The 18,902-nt window shown below is 43.7% G+C and overlaps 1 protein-coding gene across 3 annotated transcripts in view; it reads left to right on the forward strand.

Moving 5' to 3' along the window:
- The first annotated feature begins 3,151 nt into the window (after positions 1 to 3,151).
- The window catches only part of ASAP1 (ArfGAP with SH3 domain, ankyrin repeat and PH domain 1), a 358,455-nt gene continuing 342,704 nt past the window's right edge, over positions 3,152 to 18,902 (forward strand). For 2 of the 3 annotated variants that reach the window (XM_011938170.1, XM_011938171.1), the window contains exon 1: positions 3,152 to 3,251. In XM_011938170.1, the coding sequence (XP_011793560.1) occupies positions 3,193 to 3,251 (59 nt within the window). In that variant the 5' untranslated portion in view covers positions 3,152 to 3,192. The remainder of the gene's footprint in view (positions 3,252 to 18,902) is intronic. The other variant, XM_011938172.1, reaches the window with a different exon arrangement.

An 18,902-nucleotide genomic window follows, 5' to 3' on the forward strand; every position in this document is an offset into this window, starting at 1 on the left:
TTGCTGAGTAGCAAAAACCTCAGAATTTCAGAGGCTTGTTTGACAGCAGATATATATCTTCATGCTCAAGGATCTATGGGGTTGGTTGTGGTGTAGCTGATCTAGGTTGTGCATGGCTGGTTCGTGCCGGACTTGTGGTTGATTCCGATCTGCTCCACATTCCTTTGATCTGAGTTCAGACTAAAAGGCAGCAACAGACAGTGGCTATGGAGACATACTCCTTTTGTGGTGCATCATAGGAGGGCAGGAGGGATAGACTTGGGACCAGCACACTGTCACTTCTAGCCACATTCCATTGGCTAAAGCAAGTCAGTGATCCAGTCTAGAATCCAGTGAGACAGGGAAGTAAACACCATTGACTCTAGTGGGATGTACTACAAAGTCCCATGACAAAGGGCAGAAATGTGTAGTTCATAGTCATGTTGGAAGTGAAGAAGTGGGAAGACCCATCCAGTCTACCATACTAACTCAGCTGCCACGCTTGGGTGAAGCAAGGAAAGCAAAGGAATAACAAACTGAGGGGTGGGCTGGGAAAGGCATTGTCTATGTATGTAAGTAACACCTACTTATTTTTCATAAGCATGTGCTTAGTAGAGTTGGGTTCTAGAGGTCAATATTATAGAAAGATCATGATCTTTGATTCTGAAGGATAGCATATGCTTATCCTTGTGCCAGTACCACACTGTCCTGATTTCTTTAGCTTTGTGGGTTTCAAAGTCAGGAAATAGAAGTCCAACATTGTTATTCATTTTCAAGATTGTTTTGGCTATCCTGAGTCCATTGCATTTCCATATGCATTTTAAGATAAGCTTGTCAGTTCCTCATCTAATTTAAATTTGTGGTTCAGTGCTCAGGAAGATTCAATTGCTATTGGCATCTAAGTTTGAAAGAAGTATTTTGATCATTTATCCAACAAATATCTATTAATATTGTTGTGCCGGGCATTGTATAGTTGGTACTGCAACATACACCAATAAACAAATGCAAACACAATCTTTGTACCTATGTAGCTTATAATTGAAGAAAATTAGCAGATATTAATCTTCACATTAAAACATAATTAAAAACTGAGATAAATTCCACGATCTAATCTGAAGGTGCAGAGTTTCTCTGAGAATATAATATTTAAGGAAGAACAGGAGTTACCTAGGCACAGAAGATGAGAGAGGAAGCCTTCCAGGCAGAGAGAACAGCATGGGCAAAGGACCTGTGGTGGAACAACTGTAGCACGTTCCAGGATCTAAGAAAATGTCCTACAGGCCGGGCGCGGTGGCCCACACCTGTAATCCCAGCACTTTGGGAGGCCAAAGTGGGCAGATCACCTGAGGTCAGGAGTTCAAGACCAGCCTGCTCAACATGGCAGAACCCTGTCTCTACTGAAAATACAAAAAATTAACCGGGCGTGGTGGTAGGCTCCTGTAATCCCAGCTACTTGGGAGGCTGAGGGAGGAGAATTGCTTGAACCTGGGAGGCGGAGGTTGCTGTGAGCCGAGATTGCGCCACTGCACTCCAGCCTGGGCAACAAGAGCGAAAGTCCATCACACACACACACACACACATGCACAATAATAATAATAATAATTTAAAAAGAAAAAGAAAATGTCCTATGGTTGCAGCATTGTGCCTGGTAGACAGGATAAGGTCAGATAGGTAAGCAAGAGTCAGAACATGTTCAGTGATTTGGATTTTTATTCTAAAGCACTGAGAAGCTATTGAGGAATGTTAACCTAGTGGTGGAGAGTTGAGGGATGACACAATCAAATTGATGTTTTCAAAATTGTATTCTTCATATCACTCAATTGTTAAGTGTCAGTCTTACTTAGATCTGCGTTTTTTTTTTTTTCAAAAAAACACTTGTTAAAAACATCATGTTTGACATTTATGAGACTATTAGGAATTTGAACATTGTGTGAATATTTGATGATATCAAGGAATTATTGCTATCTTTTGAAGATATGGTAGTAGTTTTATAGTGATATTTTTTCCAAAGACCTTATCTTAGAAATCCATGTGGTAATATTTATGACCGAAATGATTTCCTCAAAATAATAATGCACGGGTAGGAAGGATGAGGGTTTGGATGGGGTGGGTGTGATTATGGGTTAATGTGATTAGACTGGGTGGTGGGTTCAGGCGGTATATGATACACTTCTCTGTTTTTATGTCTGTACACAATTCCCTGTAATAAAAGGTAAAAAAACAAAACAAAACAAAACAAACCCACAAAAGATTATTCTGCTTTCAGCATGGAAGACTAGATTTCAGAGGGAGAAATGGTGATGAGGGGAGATGAGTTAGGAGGCAGTGGCAGTGGCCCAGGTAAGAATGATGAAGGCTTGGTCCAGAGTTGGACCAGTGGAGGTAGGGAGAGATAAGTGGAGAGATCTTTAGGAAGTAAAGTAGACATGAATTGGGGATGGATTGGTTATAGGGGTGAAGGAAATGGTGGAACTGAGATGTCCCTCGGTTTTTGGTCCTGGATGGAGATGACACACTGAGCTAGGAATCACTGGATAAAAACCAAGGAGGTCCCTTGGCTCAATTTATTTTTATATCCCCACCTCTGTTTCCCTCCATTCTGCAAATATTGAAGCTGTTCCCTTATGTAACAGCTTTTATCCCAGACTTCCTGTGCTCTGTGCACTCAGCAATTAATTAAGCTTTGGTATGCATGAATTAATTAAAATCCTCTCCGAGGTTCAGAGGGGCTGTCCTGAAATATGTGTATTCATCTATATCTGCCTTCATCCTGGAACTGATTTCCTTTGCCGGGTGAACACTTTTGCTTTCTCGTGGGCACACAGCTGCAGGCGTCTGTCTGTCTGTCTGTTGCATCCATCAGCACCTTTAATTTTATGTTTAGGAGCCTAGGTCTAGAGAAGGTAATGACTTGTAAATTGCTCTCCAACGTAGAGCTAGAAATAGAATGCCGGAAGGATTCCTGAGCACTTACTTGCATAGAGATTCAATGACGGAGGTATCAGCCCCACCGTAGGAAGCTGAAATAGTAGTTTCCTTCATATTTCTGACAGCCACTCTGTGGTGCAAGAACATTCCTGACAAAGGTGCAGCCTCCAAATGAAATCCCATGTTGGTCTGAGACAATGTCTTCTGCCCATTTTCACTGGATGACTCTTGTCCCCTTTTTGTCCTGCCCCCATCCAGGTCATTTTCTGATGTGACGGCTGAGACATGAGATCTTCAGCCTCCAGGCTCTCCAGTTTTTCGTCGAGAGATTCACTATGGAATCGGTGAGTGATCTCTAGCCCACCCTGTCCAGAAAACCTGGCCTGGGAGATACAGTGGGATTCTTCTTGGGAGTTGAAATGCAAAATTTTATCAAACACAAGCACTGGAATCTAACAGAGACTGTTGGCACGATTGTTATCAGAGAACAGATCTCTAGCATTTGTACAGGTGTAGACTGTCTACTATGTTTTCTGTCACATTATCCATTGCCTTTATTTGTAAGGAAAGTTGTCTGAGTGGTGGTAGCTATAAGAAGTCAGGAGTAGCAACAACAGTGACACCATCAACAATATAAGGTGCTATAGGAGTCCACTGTGTTTTAGGTTCTTTAAAAACATTTCAGGCCGGACGTCGTGGCTCAAGCCTGTAATCCTAGCACTTTGGGAGGCTGAGGTGGGTGGATCATTTGAGGTCAGGAGTTCAAAACCAGCCTGACCAACATGGTGAAACCTTGTCTCTACTAAAATATAAAAATTCGCTGGGCGTGGTAGCATGTGACTGTAATCTCAGCTACTTGGGAGGCTGAGGCAGGAGAATTGCTTGAACCCAGGAGGCGAAAGTTGCAGTGAGCCAAAATTGCACCACTACACTCCAGCCTGGGCAACATAGTGAGACTCCCTCTCAAAAATAAAAATTAAAATTAAAAATTAAAAATACAATAAAATAAAATTTCATTTACTCCACCCAACAATCCTGCCAAGTAAGAATTTCTACTTTCGGCTGGGTGCAGTGGCTCACGCCTGTAACCCCAGCACTTTGGGAGGCCAAGGCGGGTGGATCACCTGAGGTCAGTAGTTCGAGACCAACCTGGCCAACATGGTGAAACCCCATCTCTACTAAAAATACAAAAAATTAGCCGGGCGTGGTGGCAGGCACCTGTAATCTCGGGAGGCTGAGGAAGGAGAGTCACTTGAACCCCAGAAGCAGAGGTTGCAGTGGGCTGAGATCACGCCATTGCACCCCAGCCTGGGGTTCAAGAACAAGACTTCATCTAAAAAAAAAAAGAATTTCTACATTCATTTTACAGATAAAGAACTTGCCCAGCTAGATGTAAGTCAATTTTCCCTTACTGCAGGACCCTTGCATTTTTTTTTTTTTTTTTTTTTACTATGCCATGTTACCTCTTGGGAGAGGTAGAGGTATGACTTATTCCATTTTGCAGCTGGGAATACTGAGGCCTGGTGTAGGGACACATGATGAAGAGTCTAAGGAGCCTGGCCTCGGTGGATGAAAGTTTGTGTTAGAGGATGATAAAAATTAGACTGGACAGGAAGAACCATGAAAAGCTAGGCCGGGAAAACTTGTAGAGTCTGAAAATCTTAAAAAGCTGGCAGACTGGCACAGGGTTGACCTATTGGGGCCTGGGTTTCTAGGAAGTCCACATGGTGGAAAGTGGGTGGGTGCTAGAAGGGGTGGTTGAGTGTTGGCCCTGGCACTAACTTGCTGTGTGATCTCCCACAAGACACTGACTTCCGGCTGGGCGCAGTGGCTCACGCCTGTAATCCCAGCACTTTTGGAGGCCGAGTTGGGCGGATCACCTGAGGTCGGGAGTTCGAGATCAGCCTAACCAACATGGAGAAACCCCGTCTCTACTAAAAATACAAAATTAGCTGGGTGTGGTGGCACGTGCCTGTAATCCCAGCTACTTGGGAGGCTGAGGCAGGATAATCTCTTGAACCCGGGAGGCGGAGGTTGCGATAAGCTGAGATGGCACCGTTACACTCTGGCCTGGAAAAAAAAAAAGAAGATACTGACTTTCTCTGTTTCTTCTGTTTTCTTATCCTTGAAAAAGGGGTAATATTTATGTTTCAGATTTTTTTTGTGTAGTTTAGAAAAAATGTAAAGTGTTTTACATAAAGTAGGCACATAGGGCATTGTAATTACTTAAATTTTTAGGTTGAAAATAGTTTTTAAAGGATGATTAGATAAACAAATATGTCCTGAATGGGTGGGTGAGGTGAGAGGCTAGAGGCAGAGAGGCCAACCTGAGAGGCTTTTGATATGATCCAGACATGATACCGCCTTCCAGGGTAAATGAAGCTTTACTTTTATTTTCAAAATTTGTCTATTATAGGATTACCCAAAGTCATGTTTCTTTTGTTTTTTTCTTTTTTTTAAGTCGAGTCCAGCACAAAATGGCATTTGTTTTGCAGGTATCTTTTTAGGTGATATTAATTATAATTGCAATAACTCAGTGCATTATTAGAATCAGGTTCTGCTGACAATGACATAAAATTTAAAAGAACATTGGCTTAGAGAAGTGTCTGTCTTACCTAAAAGTTCAGGTACAAGTAGTACAGATTTTCTACAGCAACCTATGAGAGACCTGGGCTTTTTCTCTCATTTGTCTGTCATATGAGCCTCTATTCCCAAGGTCACCTCATGGCCCCATTTTAGCTGCTTCTGCTCTAGCCATCACATCTAACAGCAGGAGGAAGGAACAAGATGGAGAAAGGCACATCCCATCCTTTAAGGATGTTTCCTGGAAGTTGCACCTCCTGCTCCTACTTATATTCTACCGTCCAGAATTTAGTTCTCTGGCTACATTTTGCGGCAGTGAAGGCTGGGAAGTGTAATCTTTATTCTGCATGACTGTGTGCTTATCAAATTGAGAGTTGTTATTATAGAAGAAGAGAGCAGATATTGGAGGAGAGATCTTTTCTCGCCACGCTACTTGTTCTCAGAGGATTCTGCTGACAGGATAGGCTCTGCAGCCAGCCTGCTGGAGTTTGCATTCTGGATCCATGGTTTTGTAGTTCTGTGACCTTGTAAAAGCTACTTAACTTCTCTCTGCCTTGGCTTCTTCCTGTTCTCTCCTATTTTATGCAGACGTACAAGGGTTGTTTTGAGCACTAGTTGAGTTAAGGTAAAGCACTTGGAACAGTGCCTGGTACATGGTAAGTGCTATATAAGTTTTAGCCATTATGACTACTACTATTGCTACTAGTATCTCTCTAGTACTTCTACTACTACTGCCACTGCTACTTCTGCTATGACTACTGCTACTTCTGTTACCATTATTACTATTAATACTTTTACCATGTCTGCTGCTTCTACTAATGTTACCACTACTGCTTCTACTGTCACTTCTGCTGCTGCTAGTACTGTTGTGACTACTCCTACTTCTCTTCTACTACTATTACTACTATGCCATTATTATTTTTAAATTGTATTCTCATAGCGTGGTAAGTACTGTTCTTCCCAATAGAAGATAAGAGTCAGAGAGGATACTAACTTGTCAGATGCCATCCATGGTCTACCCTTGGGTGGGTAGGGGATAGCGACTTGAAGGGAGCATAAGGCAGGTTTCTGCGGTTCTGCTAATGTGCTGTTTCCTGATCTGGGTGATGTTTCATTAGTGTAAAAATTCCTTGCATGACATACTTATGACATAGATAATTTTGTGTATATATCTTATATGTCAATAAAAACATGTCATGTAGCTGGAAAGCGGTGGAGCATGAGTGAAAACTACACTCGCCTGATTTTCCAAAGCCTGTGCTCTTAGCTGTAACACAAGGTCAGCACCTTTATTCCTCTGACTGATTGATTGATTCATTCATTCATCTAACTTATATTGATAACTGCTTATTACTTATGTGCCAGGAACCTGGCTAGGATGCCTGGGATACAAAGGTGCATGCTGTAGACATGACCCTGCCCTCATGGGGCTTCTTATCTAGAGGAAAAGGAAAGAGATAAATACTATTCAGGTTAGCAACCACCAGGTTAGGTTCAGTGTGGGATGCCCTGGGGCCACAGGAGGGGCATGGAAGCTAACCCAGCCCCACAGGCTCATCTGCTAAAATAACATAGATGTGTCTCTCAACCAACTCCTTTGATGGGGGAAAAGTTCCCACATCAGTGGGTAAGCTGACCACAGGAGGGCTATATTGAGAAATATAAAGCAGTTCTCCCCATCCCTTGCTTAACTGGCACTAAGAAGAGGTCAGCTTTTCTTGTCACTGTCACAGTTGTGAACCTACCTGATGTTCCATGGGGTAGGCAATTGCTGCCCTTGTGAGTTCAATAGCAGACAAGGGAATCGCAGGAACAGAGACTTCACTTACCAAGACGTGTGGACAGGGACCTCTTATTTAAAGTAAATATGTGGGCTGGGCATGGTGACTCATGCCTATAATCCTAGCACTTTGGGAGGCCAAGGCGGGTGGATCACCTTAGGCCAGGAGTTTGAGACCAGCCTGGCCAACACGGCGAAACTCTGTCTCTACTCAAAATACAAAAATTAGCCGGGCATGGTGGTGTGCGCGTTGGGAGGCTGAGGCAGGAGAATTGCTTGAACCTGGGAGACAGAGGTTGCAGTGGACTAAGATTGTGCCACTGCACTCCAGCCTGGACGACAAAGCGGGACTCTTTCTCAACAACAACAATGACAACAACAACAACAAAATTCTCATAAATAAGTGAATGAATGAATGAATGAATAAAATCACAGTCCACAGCAATGCAGTTGTCATCCTTGGGAAAACTCAAGTCCAAGGGAATAAAGAACAAGACCTGTTTCCTTTATTCACCCCAAATACCATCAGAGAGACAGGAGCACAGCACATGGAAGTGGAATTGAATTCTAAATTTTGAGCCAGCAGTAGAAATCAGTTGGCCTTATGTTCAGGTTTTTCTCCATATGTAGAAAAGAAGTGACCGAAACTTTAGACCCTCCTCAGCCAAGCCCATGAGAAACCTCTGTGACTCCTCCTCCCTCTTTTGCTTTTCCAAATGTCAAGCAGATGCCCTGTCATTATCATGCCGCCGGCTGTCAGCCCAAATTGAATTTCCCTGAGCCCAGCTGATGTCCCTTTTTGGCTGCAGGGCAGGGGTCAGGAATGCATGCTGCACATGGACGGGAAACGTGTCCCTGGAGCTGAACGCAGAAGGCTGACCTCTCAACTCTGCATTGCTAACATAGTTGGAAGGGTTAGGAAGCCTTATGATTTCTGGATGTAAAAGAAAAAGAAACGCGTTTTAGAAAGACAGTATTCAAGTTCTCCTGCGAAAGCCCTTTCAAAATAATTGAGTCTATTTAAAATTCAACTGGTTGTTTCACAGCATTGACTGTACCTCAGTTAGATACATAAAGTAAGGTTCTGGCTAAACTGAGAGATGGGAAGTGATGATCCTAGTTTTGTCTTCCTCCCTCATTTCATATTTCCCTCCCCGCCTTTAAAATTTATTAAGCAGTGACTGTGTGCCAGGTCCTATGCTCAGTCCTGGGGAAATACGTGAATAAGACTCATGGCAAAGCCTTCTTGAGCTTATCCTTCATTTGTTTTTAGAAAACATATTCATTCTACAAATGTTTCCTGAGCGCCTAATTTGCTCAAGTCTCTCAGTAGAGATAAAAAACATGGTTCCTCCTCTTACTACATGTATACTTTAGTTTTTAATCACTTTTCTGGCCACCTACTATGTGCCAGGGTCTGTGCAAGCTGCCAGGATAACAAGGGAAACAAAAACAGCTTCTGCTTTGATGGAGCTAAAAGACTAGAAAATGTTCCGTTAGTTTCCTAGGGCAGCCGTGACAAAGTACCACAAACTCGGTGGCTTAAAACAACAGAAATATGGCCGGGCGCGGTGGCTCACACCTGTAATCCCAGCACTTTGGGAGACTGAGTTGGGTGGATTACCTAAGATCAGGAGTTCGAGACCAGCCTGGCTAATGTGGTGAAACCCCATCTCTACTAAAAATACAAAATTAGCTGGGCCTGGTGGTGGGTGCCTGGTAATCCCAGCTACTCGGGAGGCTGAGCAGGAGAATCGCTTGAACCTGCGAGGTAGAGGTTGCAGTGAGCCGAGATGGCGTCACTGCCCTCCAGCCTGGGCGACAGAGTGAGACTCTGTCTCAAAAAAAAAAAAAAGAAAGAAAGAAATGTATTGTCTCACAGTTTGGAGGCCAGAAGTTCAAGATCAAGGTGTTGGCAGAGTCGTGCTCCCTCTGAAACCTGTAGGGGAGAATCCTTCCTTGCCTCTTCCTAGCTTCTGGTGTCACCAGCAGTCCTTGTTGTTCCTTGGCTTGCAGCCTCATCACTCCAGTTCCTGCCTGTGTTGTCCTGTGGCATTCTGCCTGCGTGCCTCTCTTCTCTCTTATAAGGACAGCAGTCATACTGGATTGCAGGACTGTCCTTCTCCCATGTGACCTCATCTTAATCACCACCTTCATTATATCTGCAAAGACCCTGTTTCCAAGTAAATCCACATTCATGGATGAGGAGGTGGCTAAAATCTCCACTTTTTGCAAGAGGATGCAATTCAACCCATTTCAAACGTATATAATGATAGAAAGTGCCCACAGTACCTGGTGCATGGTGGGCCTTGTTATTGCCTTCCCTTCGTTTCCACTTTATCTCAGCATCTAAAGGGTGAGCACCTTGAGGGCAGGACCTCTGTGTTACTCTGAGTGAGCGCTTCCAGATTTCTTGCCAGGGAAGTGAGACGGATGTTTTTCTTGTGTCACGGCAGGTACGTTTTTGTGTGGTTCCTGGTTGACGAGAAAGGCTCTTTCTTGCTACTGTCATTAGTTTTTGTTTCTTATGCTGATGGTTGATGAGGGAGTCATGGGGGAAGAATACCTTGACTGGAAAGCTGGGCCTGATGGTTAAAATGGTTAAACCAGGTTCCTCTCCTGGTTCTGCTGTTTGCTGGTCATGTGAGCCTGGGTACATTTCCTCCTTTCTGTGCCTCCAGGCATCTCATCTGTACCCCTTAGGAGTTTGTTTGTTTGTTTGTTTGTTTGTTTGTTTGTTTTGAGATTTAACACCTTCCAGGGAGAAGGGCTTCCCTGGCCCATTCAGCACATTCCCCTCATAAAGACTCGTGCTCACTGTTTAGCCCCATTCGCCATCAGAACATTTCCTCATGATTTTCCTAAGGACAATTTTTCAGAAATATGGCCAACAGCCCTTGCACAAAGATGTCCATTGGAGCGTCATTTAAAATGGTAAACTGTTACAAACAAGATAAAATCCTGCTCTACAATGAGCAATGGGTTAATGAATTAGGGGTAGAAGGATGGAAAACAAATTAGGGTAAAATAATGCAGCCATTAAAAAGAAGATAAGTTATGAGAACACTTATAACTATCATGTTAAAAAAAAAAAGAAAGGTTTATTTCTGAGGAAGTGACTTAATTTCTCTGTGCCTCGGTGCCATGGTTTGGATATTGGACTCCTCTAAACCTCATATTGAAATACGATCCCCAATGTTGAAGGTAGGGGGGACTTGATGGGAAATGTTTGGGTCATGGAGGCGGATCCCTCATGAATGAGTTCTCACTCTTGTTAGTTCCCGTGACAGCTGTTCCTTTAAAAGATTCTAGCCCCTCCCCTGCTTCCTTCTCTCACCATCTGATCTCTGCACATGCTGGCTCCCCTTCCCCTTCTGCCACGAGTGGAAGCTACCTGAGGCCCTCACCAGAAGCAGATGCTGGCACCATGCTTCTTGTACAACCTACAGAACCAAGAGCCAAATAAACCTCTTTTCTTTATTAATTGCCCAGCCTCAGTTACTCTGTTAGAGCAGGACAGATGGACTGAATTACTCAGCTTCCTGATAACAGTACTTTCCTCATACATAGGATTGTTTTGAGAATTAAATGGGATAGTACATCTAAAGCACATGAACAGTACTTGGCACATATTAGGTGCTCACTAAATGCTAATTGTTATTGTTAGTTATTTGTCATGTGGTCTAAACCGTATGCAGAATAGTCATAGGAAAAGATTAGAATAAGTAACACAGATGAATACACATACCTTTCCCCTATTAGATGTCTTATTCAAAGGGACTTCCTTCTGTCTGTCAGCAAACATTGCACAGCTTCTCTGTATCAAGCACTCTGATAGTCTGTAAGGCAGTGGGTCTCCCTTTAGGAGTGTGTATGAGAATCCCTTTCGGGGGCTTTTACAAAAACCCACATGCTTACAAATGCTGATGCAATAGATGTGTGGTGTGTCCCAGGCATCTGCAGTCTTAAAAAATATTCCACAAATGATTTTGACTCTCAAGGTTGATATATAAGTTACAGTCTTTTCCCTCAAGAAGTTTGCAAACCAGATGAGAAGATGGGACAAGCAGTGTCATGAGGCAGAATCCAAGTGTATAGATTAGGCGCTCCCAGGTCTGGCTCTCCCCCTGCACAACTTTGCAAAAATAAAGATGGTCTTTGTTGTACCACTAGATGTGGAATCAGAACCCACAGGGTGAAGTGAAGCCTTTCCAGGGGGTTCTGGTGATCAGCCTAGTAGGGGACCATGGGTGAGGACTGTGAGTGCTTCCTGTTTGAGAGAACTCAGGGGGTCTCTCTGGCCTGGCATTGTCACAGGAGCTCTCTCTAAAGATGTGTAATATGCTATCTAAGAATACATTATTACATTTACCATATTGGACTGAAATGACCTGTTAGATATCTATTGCCCCTGACATACTCTGAGTGCCTTGAAGGCGGGAACCATGCATACATTGGTCAGCCTTGTGATAGTGCCTCCATGTCTTATCTTGGCATTGACCTCTCCTGACCCCCATTACCTGCCTAGGTGCAGCAGGATAGATGCCGAACCAAAGTTTTTCCAAAGCCATTTTCTCAAAGCCATGAGGACTGATACATTTTCTCTGGTTGGTAGTAGTGAATGCTTTTTAAAAAATCTTTATTTTAAAATATTTTAATTGTGGTGAAGTATGCATAACATAAAAATTACTATCGTTAACTATTTTTAAGAACAATTCAATGGCATTAAGTATGTTCACATTGTTGTGCAACCATTGCCGCCAAATCCCTCTCCAGAATTCTTTTCATCTTGCAAAACTGAAATTCTGTACCCGTCAAATTCCAACTCCTTCTCTCCCCTCCCCACTCCCATCCCTGGAAATAACCATTCTACTTTCTGTCTGTATGAATTTGACTACTCTAGGTATCTTATATAAGTGGAATCATACAGTATTTGTCTTTTTGTTACTGCCTTACTTAGCATAATGTCCTCAAGGTTCATCCCTATTATAGCATGTATCAGAATTCCCTTCATTTTTGAGGCTAAATAACATTCCATTGTATGTATATATCATATTTTGTTTATCCATTCATCCGTGGATGAATACGTGGGTGCTTTTACCTTTTGGTTGTTGTGAATTACGCTGCTATGAATATGGATATACAAATAGTTCCAGATCCTGCTTTCAATTTGGGCGGGGAGGGAAGGATATATACCCAGAAGTGGAATTCCTGGATCATACAGTAATTCCATGTTTACTTTTTTGAGGAACTGCCAGACTGTTTTCCATTTTACATTCTGCACCAGTTTACATTACCACCAGTAGTGCACGAGAGTTCCCATTTCTCCATATCGTCACCAACACTTGTTATTTTCTGTTTTTGTGATAGTAGCCATCCTAGTAGGTATGAATGCTTTTAACTGGTGAATGCCTTTAGTGAGGACATTCTATTTTCAGCTTTGTATTTCACTTAGGTTGTGTGGCCCAATTAAACAGTCTCCAAGCATTTATTTAAGCCCTAAGCACTGAGAATACAGACTTAAATAATACATGCATGCTACCTGCCTTCAAGGCACTCAGAGTATGTCAGGGGAAATAGATATCTAACAGGTAATTTCAGTCCAGTATGGTAGGTGTAATCATATATTCCTAATAGCATATTATGCCTTAAATGCAGTTGAAGATTCCAGGAAATCTTGACTGAGTTTGGTGCCTTAGTATAAAACACATTAGTACATCATTCAGGCAGTCTGAGATTCCTAGAATGTTTAGTCTGGAAGGGACTTGTAGACTTTCCAATAGAACTTTCTATGAACTGGAAATGTTCTGTATCTGCCACATGTGGCTTTTGAGCACTTAGAATGTGCCTAGTGCAACTGAGAAACTGGAGTTACAAAGTTCATGTCATTTTAGTGAATTTATGTTTAAATTGAAGTTAGCTATAGGTAGTGGCTATTGTGTAAGACAAAGAGGTAATACTGAGAATTCTCATGCTTGAATATGCATGTGGGTCAGCTGGGGAGCTGTTACAAAGCAGATTCTCAGGCCCTCCCTTTAGTGTTGCTAATTCCTTAAGTTGTAGTAGGGTCAAAGAACCTGTATTTTAACAACCACCATAGGTGATTCTGATGCAGGTGTAGTTTGAGAAATGCCAAATCTTGTGGTTTTCAAGCTTTTATATCCTCAGAATATTTTCTTAAAATGAAAGCTTAAAGTCTGGGCAAAAAAATGGGACCCTGTCTCTACAAACAAACAAACAAACAAAAACCTTAAAAATATTAGCTGGGCATAGTAGCACACACCTATAGTCCCAGTTAATTGGGAGGCTGAGGTGGAAGGATTGCTTGAGCCTGGAAAGTTGAGGCTGCAGTGAGCCGTGATTATGGCACTGCACTCCAGCCTAGGAAACAGAAGGAGACCCCGTCTCAGGAAAAAAAAAAAAGAAAGAAAGAAAGAAAAGAAAAAAAAGACAGCTAAAGGGAGAGCTCAGTGAATAGAACAGAGAATAGAGTTGTACCAGCTTAGGTAGGTCTGGCTGGTACCAGAACTTTATACAGGTTAGGGGACCACAGTCTACCCTCTCTGGAAAGGAACTGGGGTTTCTTGGAGCATAATTTGTACAGCTCTAAACTAGCACAACCACATCACTTTATTCATCTTAAATCCTGTGAGATGTAAAATAAGATTTGGTTTTATAATACCTATAAACATGCCAGAACCAATTACAAACCAATAGGCACCTCTGGAAATGCAAGTTGAAGCAGAAACACAATTAGTGCATTAGTCAGCCATTTTTTCCCTTGTCCTGGACTTTAACCAGCCATCTTGGCGTCACATGGCGGAACTGCAGAGTAGTGATTAAAAACACAGGCTGTCTGACCTGGACAGGAAGGCAGTCTCCACCCTAGAGCTTACTTGGGTAGTCCTAGGCAAGTTCCTCATCTGCAAAATGAATATAACAGTAGCTTCTACCTAAGACAATACATGTAAAACCTAGCACTTGGCACTAAGTATTCATTATTGTAACAACAACAACAACAACAGCAGCAACAACAATAATACCAATAGCTAATGCTCACAGAGCATTTAGCTTGAGCCAGGTCCTTTCTTCTAAGCACTTGCTGTTTATTAACTCATTCAATCTTTACAACAATCCTGTAAGTAGATAGTATTGTTATGTCCATTGTAAAGACAAGCTAAAGCTCATAGAGGTTTGGAAAATTATTTAAGGCCACATTGGTCAGTGGCAGAAGTGGAACTTGGTTGTAGAGAATCTGGCCCTGGAGCCTGCAGTTTTCACTTTTACTTCCTGTGCTATTATATTATCCCCAGGCTCTAAGGAAAGCCTATTAAGATGATCCTTTCATCCCCTCCCCCAAGCCCTAGCTCTAAATCTCAAAGCTTTGGAATTAATCTGTAAGTCAACTCAGCTTCTGCGAAGCATCTGACCCAGTTGATCAACTCCCTCCCACTAAACACGGTTTTCTTTTGGCTTCCATGGCACAAGCCGGCTTGGATTTCTTCTTGTGACTCTACCCTCTCAGTCTCTCAGTTGGGCACCCCTTGCTCCAACTTACCTGGAAATATTTTTGAAGATGTCTGTATGCAATTTATACAGACATACAAATTATATTATATGCTTGCAAATTATATCTCCAGCTGAATCTGTCCTCTGAGTTCCAGACTTGATGATGTGAAATGCCTAATTAATATCCCCATTTGGAAGTCGGACAGGGCTCTCAAACTTACTGTGTCCAACATGGACTGTTCTCCTTACTCCTTCTGCAGGAGATCATGCTGCACCCCTGCTTACAGCCACCACTGATCTCCAGTCCCCTGGAATCTCACTCTGTCACCCAGGCTGGAGTACGGTGGTGCAATCTTGGCTCACTGCCCATTTTACTTAGAATGAAATTCAGATTTCTTACCATGGCCTACAAAGACTAGCATGATCTAGCCCCTGCCTACCTCTGTATCCTCCTGTGCTCCCACCCCATTTCCCCAAGAGGCTTTAGCACATTGGCCTCCTTTCTGTTCCTCACACTCAGCAAGTGCTGTCCTATCTCAGGATCCTGCTTCATACTCTTCTTCTGCCTCCAGGGCCTTGTCCCTGTACCTCCTGTCCCCCACTCCATGGTCATCATATCCTGGAGTCTCTGCTTAAATGCTGTATCCTCAGACAGATCTTCCGAGCCACTCTAGCCTTTATTCTCTTTGGTTGCTCCCTGTATGTTTTCTTCCTAGCAGTTGTAACAATCTGGAATTGTTTGTTCTCTTGTGTATGTCTGCCACCCCCACCAGGCTATAAGCTCCCAGTGGACAAGGTCAGTGATGGCTGCTCATCCACTAAAGTTACTCCATGCCAAGCACAGAGTCTGGTACACAGATGTTCAATAAATATGTATTGTTGTTGAAATAAAATCAGTGGCTGCTGCTAAGTCAACCATGAGTATGAAATACCAATTCTAGGCCTGTTATTTGTAGAATCCTTTCATGGACTAGACAATTTTCATATCTGTATGCAAGTGGTTAAAAAATTGGTTGGCACCTGGGCTTTTTTTTTTTTTTTTTAATTTTTTTTCTGAGATGGAGTTTCACTGTCAGTCACCCAGGCTGGAATGCAGTGGTACAGTAGACAATTTTGATATATGTATACAAGTAGTTAAAAAATTGGTTGGGACCTGGGCTTTTTTTTTTTTTCTCTGAGATGGAGTCTCACTTTGTCACCCAGGCCGGAGTGCAGTGGCGCAATCTTGGCTCACTGCAATCTCTACCTCCTGGGTTCAAGTGATTCTCCTGCCTCAGCCTCCCAAGTAGGTAGGATTACAGGCATGCGCCACCATGCTCAGCTAATTTTTGTATTTTGAGTAGGGACAAGGTCTTGCCATGTTAGCCAGCCTGGCCTCAAACTCCTGACCTCAAGTGATCTGCCCACCTTGGCCTCCCAAAGTGCTGGGATTACAGGCGTGAGCCACCGCATTTGCCAAACCTGGGCTTTTTAATGGGCCTTGGTCTCCATTTTCACATTTCTTCTTCCTGGGTCATCCAGAGTGTTTGGATTTACTGAGATTCTCTTAGGAAAAACAGCAGCCTTGGATACCCAATTCATATGAAAGTAGGTTTGATTTTGGTTTAAAATGGAAACTGTGAACTAATGCGTTTTACAGATTTGAGTGGAGAACAATTTTCTCTGTTTTTAAGAAAATAAAGAACAAAATGTGGAATAACTTTGTGTGTTACTATAGTGCCACAAGCTCCTGAAAGGGGTTCTCTGCAAATATTTGGGGTTTGGTGCTTATAAACAACTACAAAGGTTTTCTTGAGAGTTGATAACCACGGCAACAAGGACGTCACTTCCACCGTGCAAACATGCTTGCCAAGCTGAAGTGTGGAGTGACAGTTTTTGGCTGAGCCATGAACCTAAAAGTGGAGGTTTACAAAGTTACTGCAGACAGGTCATTAGCACGACTGGCTGCAGTGAGCTCCCTAAGTCTTCATCGCTCCTGCTGTTTCATCAGCAATGAGATAATTGACTGTTAGACTCCCGAGCCACAGACCACGGCAGAGGTGAGTCTGCTTCTAGCTATTTCTGCAGGGTGAGGTACAGTTGTCAGAAGTTCCCAAACAGTGTGAGTTTGGTAAGAGGAGACTGGAAATGGAGTTTTCACCAAACAAAGCGATGCGTAGCGATTGTTTATCTACAGGGTGGAGAGCGCAGCGCTCATCCCTGTGTTGACAGCCCTGTGGGCCAAGGCCACGGTCTGAATTTGCTGTGCCCAGCTCTGTTTTCATTAAGACAGGGTGTGGGAATGGGGGCAGGCAGAGCTCCAAGCTATGGACTCGGCAATGGAACGTGTTACCTACGTGGTCAGCACAGTGTTAGTTTTGGGTGATAGAAACTCAATTCAGATTGCCTTAAGCAAGAAGGGAATGTACCGGCTGAGGTAAGAGAGGAGTCCAGGGGTAAAACCTGGCCCCAGAAATGACTGGATTCCTAGGTTTGGTCTCTCCCTTTTCTCTGCATCACCACTGAATCTCTCACCCCCTTCCTCTCTAGTGCTTTCTCCTCCATTGGCTGCATTCTGAGATTCTCCAAGTGTGGTTTCCAGAAGCATTGGTACTACAGCCACCAGTTTAAAGGCCCTACTAGCTAGAGAGTGTTTCTTCCCAGAAGACTTTGCAAAATCTTTGGATTGATTACCGTTGGTCTAACTTGGGTCACGTGGTCAGCCCTGTACCAATCACTGTGGACAAGGCCATGGACTATTCTGACTGGACAGGCCCATGTCACGTGCCCATTCCCTGACTTCAGGAAGAGGTTGAAAGTGAGACCCATAGGAACCAAAGAATGTGTGGGGCCTCCCCAGTGGGAATTTGAAATGCATTCACCAGAACGGGTACTGGGTGCTCGGGAAGTAAAACCACAGATGCCCACTCCTTTAACCAAGTAACTGGATATAGGGAGAGCTAGTAGCTCAAGTTCAAATCAGCTTCCTTAGAGGGGTGTTGAAGAGCCTGTTCAGAGAGTGATGTCAGCAACATGGCGGAAGAGAAGCTCCTGACTCTCCCTCCACCCGTGGACACACCAAAAACATCCGTTCACCAAGCAGTTCCCTCTGAGGGAGTCAGAGACTAGCTGAGACTCCTACCCACCTGGTAACTGAGAAAACATCCCCTTGTAATGGGTCGGAAAAGCTGAGCTCCCTTGGGCGTGCCCCCACCTCAGACGCTGAGCCACAAAGTTGGGAAAGGAATCCCCAGCACCCAGCATCTCCCCATGGAGAGGAGGCTTTGGGACTCACAAGGACCGCCCTAACTCAAAGGTGCCCCATGGTTGGCTCTTAATTCACCAACTCTGGGGCGGAGGGAACTAGACACACGGAAGTCTCTGTTCTGCTTTGGCTCTTATTTATTTATTTATTTTAGTAGCACAGAGTTTCACCGTGTTGGCCAGGCTGGTCTGGAACTCCTGACCTCAAGTGATCTGCCCACCTCGGCCTCCCAAAGTGCTGGGATTACAGGCATGAGCCACCACACCCAGCCTGCCTTGGCTCTTTCAAATGAACCTCAAGCGACCACCCTGCTTTCTGCCTCTGGGATTGCTCCAGGCCATGTCTGTGTAGTAGGAGGCAGCGATGTTTCCCATCCCTCTCTTGTAGCTCCTTGTTCAAGCTCATCCTGTTGGATCAAAGATAGTATTTGAACCTCAAGCCCCGGCGTCCATGGAGCCATGGTGTGTGTATGTATGTGGGACACTGTCTCACTTTTATTTATGTTCAGTCTCTGCCTTTCTCACTAGATTATAACCTCCAGGAGGGCGGGGGTCATCTCAGGTTTGCTCACCACAGTGCACAGCTTTGAGGACATAGTGGACAGTCAGTAAATGTTTGTTGAATGAACAAATGACAGGGCAATGGGGAGTCATTGAGGGATATGAAGTGTGACAGGGTGACTTGCCCAACGTTCCCCAGATAATGAAAGACATTATCAGTGGATCACTTGAGGTCAGGAGTTCAAGATCAACCTGGGCTACATGGTGAAACCCCATCTCTACTAAAAATACAAAACATTAGCCGGGTGTGGTGGCGGGCGCCCTGTGTAATCCCAGCTACTCGGGAGGCCGAGGCACAAGAATCACTTGAACTGGAGAG

The sequence above is a fragment of the Colobus angolensis genome, unplaced genomic scaffold (genome assembly GCF_000951035.1).
Source record: "Colobus angolensis palliatus isolate OR3802 unplaced genomic scaffold, Cang.pa_1.0 Scaffold17, whole genome shotgun sequence".
Taxonomy (NCBI): domain Eukaryota; kingdom Metazoa; phylum Chordata; class Mammalia; order Primates; family Cercopithecidae; genus Colobus; species Colobus angolensis.